General features: G+C 46.0%; 1 protein-coding gene across 1 annotated transcript; it reads right to left on the reverse strand.

The window, feature by feature from the left end:
- Positions 1–884: 884 nt before the first annotated feature.
- LOC135104617 (baculoviral IAP repeat-containing protein 2-like) lies at positions 885–1,766 on the reverse strand. The gene is made up of 2 exons (XM_064012147.1): positions 1,481–1,766; positions 885–1,339 (listed from the first exon to the last, which is right to left on the reverse strand). Exons 1-2 carry the CDS (start codon positions 1,764–1,766, stop codon positions 885–887), a joined length of 741 nt encoding a protein of 246 aa, XP_063868217.1.
- Positions 1,767–3,325: the final 1,559 nt, after the last annotated feature.

The raw sequence follows: 3,325 nt of genomic DNA on the forward strand, positions 1-3,325 counted from the left end.
TTGAGCTCGAGTCCTCGGACAGAGACAGTGTCCTCTGGTCGACTCCGCGCGTAACCCTCCATCTCAGACCTATCCCAAGAAGCATCGCCAGTATCGTTGGGCTTTTTAGAAGTTGTATCCAGAAGTTGAGCAGGTTTTTTGCTAATTGAAGATACTGGAAAGCTCAACAATACCGGCGACACCGATTGAGCCGAGCCTGAGGAATGGACTAACGTCAGATTGCAACTGTGCGTGCGTTCAGATACCTATGTAGCAGAGGGACTGCTAATTCGTCAGAGCTTCTTCAACTGCTAGCTGCAACTATCCTTCTCCAAGAACAACAAGAAAAAAGGAAAAAAATAAAGTAAAGTTAACATCTTATTATTGTTGGAACATCTACAAAGTTCTGCCTACAAACAGAACACTTCCCAACAGCAAGTGCACACGTAGGACACATACAGAGGTGTTTACAAGGAAACAAAACAACAACAGCTTCTTTACAAAGACATAGTTTACAAACAAGTTCTAGTATGATCTCGTCCGATTTCGAGTCATTCTTTACACTAGGCTTTTCATACTCATCCTTCTCAGCCTCTTCTACGTTTGCTTTTGTTTCTTCTGTTTCCAGAGTTGTTGGCAATCCTTCTTCTTCTTCTTTTTTTCGCTCAGCTCCGTTGTTGTTTCATCAGCACCTTCGCCGGACACTTCTTCCACCCCCGTGTCAAAGTTGGTTCCCGATATCGAATGATGCAGATCCATCACTCTCGTAGAAATAGAAGCAGCAGTTTCGTGACATGGTTCATCTCCTATAGGTTCTTCTTGTTGCCGTCGAGGCGGCAGTAGCATCGTAAGTGCTTCGCTCGCCCCGATTATGTCCATGTCTTCATCTCTCGTGGCGATAGCCGCTAAGGTTTGCCCGACGACCTGCTCGACCCTCGCCCTCTGTTCCATGCTGACGCAAACAGCTTCTGTACATTCTGCAACTCTGTAGAATTTGACTGGCCCAAGAGTCTCTTTTTCACGGCCGCCTTGACATCATCGAAAGGGAACCCCATAGCTATCACGTGCCTCTCAATGTCCCCTTGTTCAATCACTTGATCCACCAGTGTATCGTCCACCATCTTCTTCCTATCGTGGTGGGTCTTGGATGTTAAAGGTCCATTCAAAAGTTTGACCACCGTGCAGTCAGGAGAGTATTCGGCATGCATCTCTAAGGGGTCCATACTGTCTGACCAGTTTCTTAGGCCCAGTCCGCACTTAAAGCAGCGCACTTGATCGCTGAGGTAGGTTAAGTAGAAACCAGAGAACGACATCTTTTTCTTCATAACCATCGACCAAGGCGAGGAGGTAAACGAAGCCTCTCGGTTGTTAGGAAGGGATAACTCCGGACAGATGACACTCAATGGTGTCTCCTTTAGCCGTTTAACTACAGTCTCTCTTCACATGGGCTCGAGGTATTCGCAGAGGGGCATCGGAATGTAACGGAAGGCAACGGTCTTGCCTCTGATGAAAGGACAACGAGGAAAGTGCCTCTGGTGCTCGCCTCTCACTGTATCTCCTTCCCATGCTCCTATTATCCTTCGACAGAAGATACACGCACAGTGATCGTCCTTCTTCAGAAAGTAGAATCCGTCCTTAGCTAGTTCTTCCGGAGTGATGTCTGCAGCGGCCGACCAGAACTTGACAAATCCACACGTACCGTCCACTTTAGGTTCGAAGAAAGTCTTCAGCCTCTCACTCTTAAAGACCAAGGAACTCTCTGTGTTGTCTAAGGACGGCGACGCCATCTGAAAGGGTATAGATATCAGCGCCTCGGTCTAATATCATCATATTGTATCGTCTCTTATAAGGAACAGCATTTTCTTATTGTAAGATGGCTTCTGTCACAGAAGATGTCATCCGAGAGACGGCGGCCGTCTCTTATAACCAGTATACCTCCTCCTCCTTTGAGGAGAAAGCTCCCTTCAGTAGAGCTGAAGATGGTGGCGTGTGGGCTACTCGTCTCGAAGCAGCAGCAGCGGAAGGAGAAGCCGATAGTCACTTGGACATTATGGTTGAAGATCCGAATCACAGTGACAAGAAACGGGCAGTGCTTGAGCTTATAAGCTTTATTTTCGACGGAAATGCCAAAGAAGCGATAAAAAGAAAGAAAGGCAAGAAGGAACCTCTATACAACAGAAGGGGCAACAACAAATATGCATTTGTCGTCACCGTCAAAGAACTTTACAACATGTTTCTGAGCAGCGTCATGTGCTTCTGGCACGCTTCTGACCTCAAACCGTCCCATGACATAAACAGTTGGAAGAACGATTTGACCGACGACGAGAGGCATTTCATCAAGAACACGCTCGCCTTCTTCGCGACTGCCAACGGCATCGTAAATGAGACACAGGGGCGTTTATTAGATTATGACAATGATGACAGCAATCTATCATTGGATGTAAAGATGGATTATCCCTCGTTGAGACGATTACTCTTTTTGGAAGAACAATGAAGGAGTCCCCCTCAGATGAATCTTTTCTTCTTCTCTTTCCCTTTTTTCCACTCCTAATAAACTGTGCAGGCTTTTGATGTTCATCTGATCAACCCTAAAAAAGCTGCACAAGGTTTTGGTGTAAAACTCTATGCAGGCTTTTGATGTTCATCTGATCAACCCTAAAAAAGCTGCACAAGGTTTTGGTGTGATCAACCCTAAAAAAACTGCGCAGGGTTTTGGTGTAAAAAGCTGTGCAGGTTTTTGATGTTCATCTGATCAACCCTAAAAAAGCTGCGCAGGGTTTTGGTGTAAAAAGCTTTGCAGTTCTTCTGAAAGGCCGAACGATACTGGCGATTGAGCCAGGTCCGGAACGGAGAGGGGACATACGCGCACGGATTTAATCGGAGAGAGAAGTTCCGACCTCAACCCTCACTCTCCTCCTTCCAATTGTTAGAGTTGAATTCAGTGGTTGTTGCGCAGCTTTTTCTGTTCCTCTCTCGCTCTGCCCCTTTCTATCTTTTTGAGTCTCTCTCACAATTTCCGTCTAAATCTACAACGAAAAAGCTGCGCAGGTTTTTGGTGTAAAAAGCTGTACAGTTTTATGATGGTTAGAATTTTTTTTATTTTCTGAAGCCCTAACGATACTGCCGATACCAGTTAAGCCGTTCCCGGGATGAGCCGGGATGAATTCCCAGAGCTGCATGTGCGGATGCAGCCAGAGAGAGAAGTTAATACCGATCGCGACCCTTACTCTTCTACCTCCATATGCTAGAGTTGAATTCAGTTGTACACTCGAGCTCGGCTCAACTGGTGTCGGCGTGGTGTAAATTTGGTTGTTTTTCAGAATTTTTCTTGACACAAGATCAACAT

The sequence above is a fragment of the Scylla paramamosain genome, chromosome 11 (assembly GCF_035594125.1).
Source record: "Scylla paramamosain isolate STU-SP2022 chromosome 11, ASM3559412v1, whole genome shotgun sequence".
Lineage (NCBI taxonomy): Eukaryota > Metazoa > Arthropoda > Malacostraca > Decapoda > Portunidae > Scylla > Scylla paramamosain.

Bases quoted from the DNA above. Each gene is read 5' to 3' on its own strand.
- LOC135104617 (XM_064012147.1), bottom strand. From the start codon at position 1,766: ATGGCGTCGCCGTCCTTAGACAACACAGAGAGTTCCTTGGTCTTTAAG. The intron at 1,340-1,480 runs GCAAGACCGTTG...CTAACAACCGAG, and splicing joins TCGTTGTCCTTTCATCAGAG to AGGCTTCGTTTACCTCCTCG.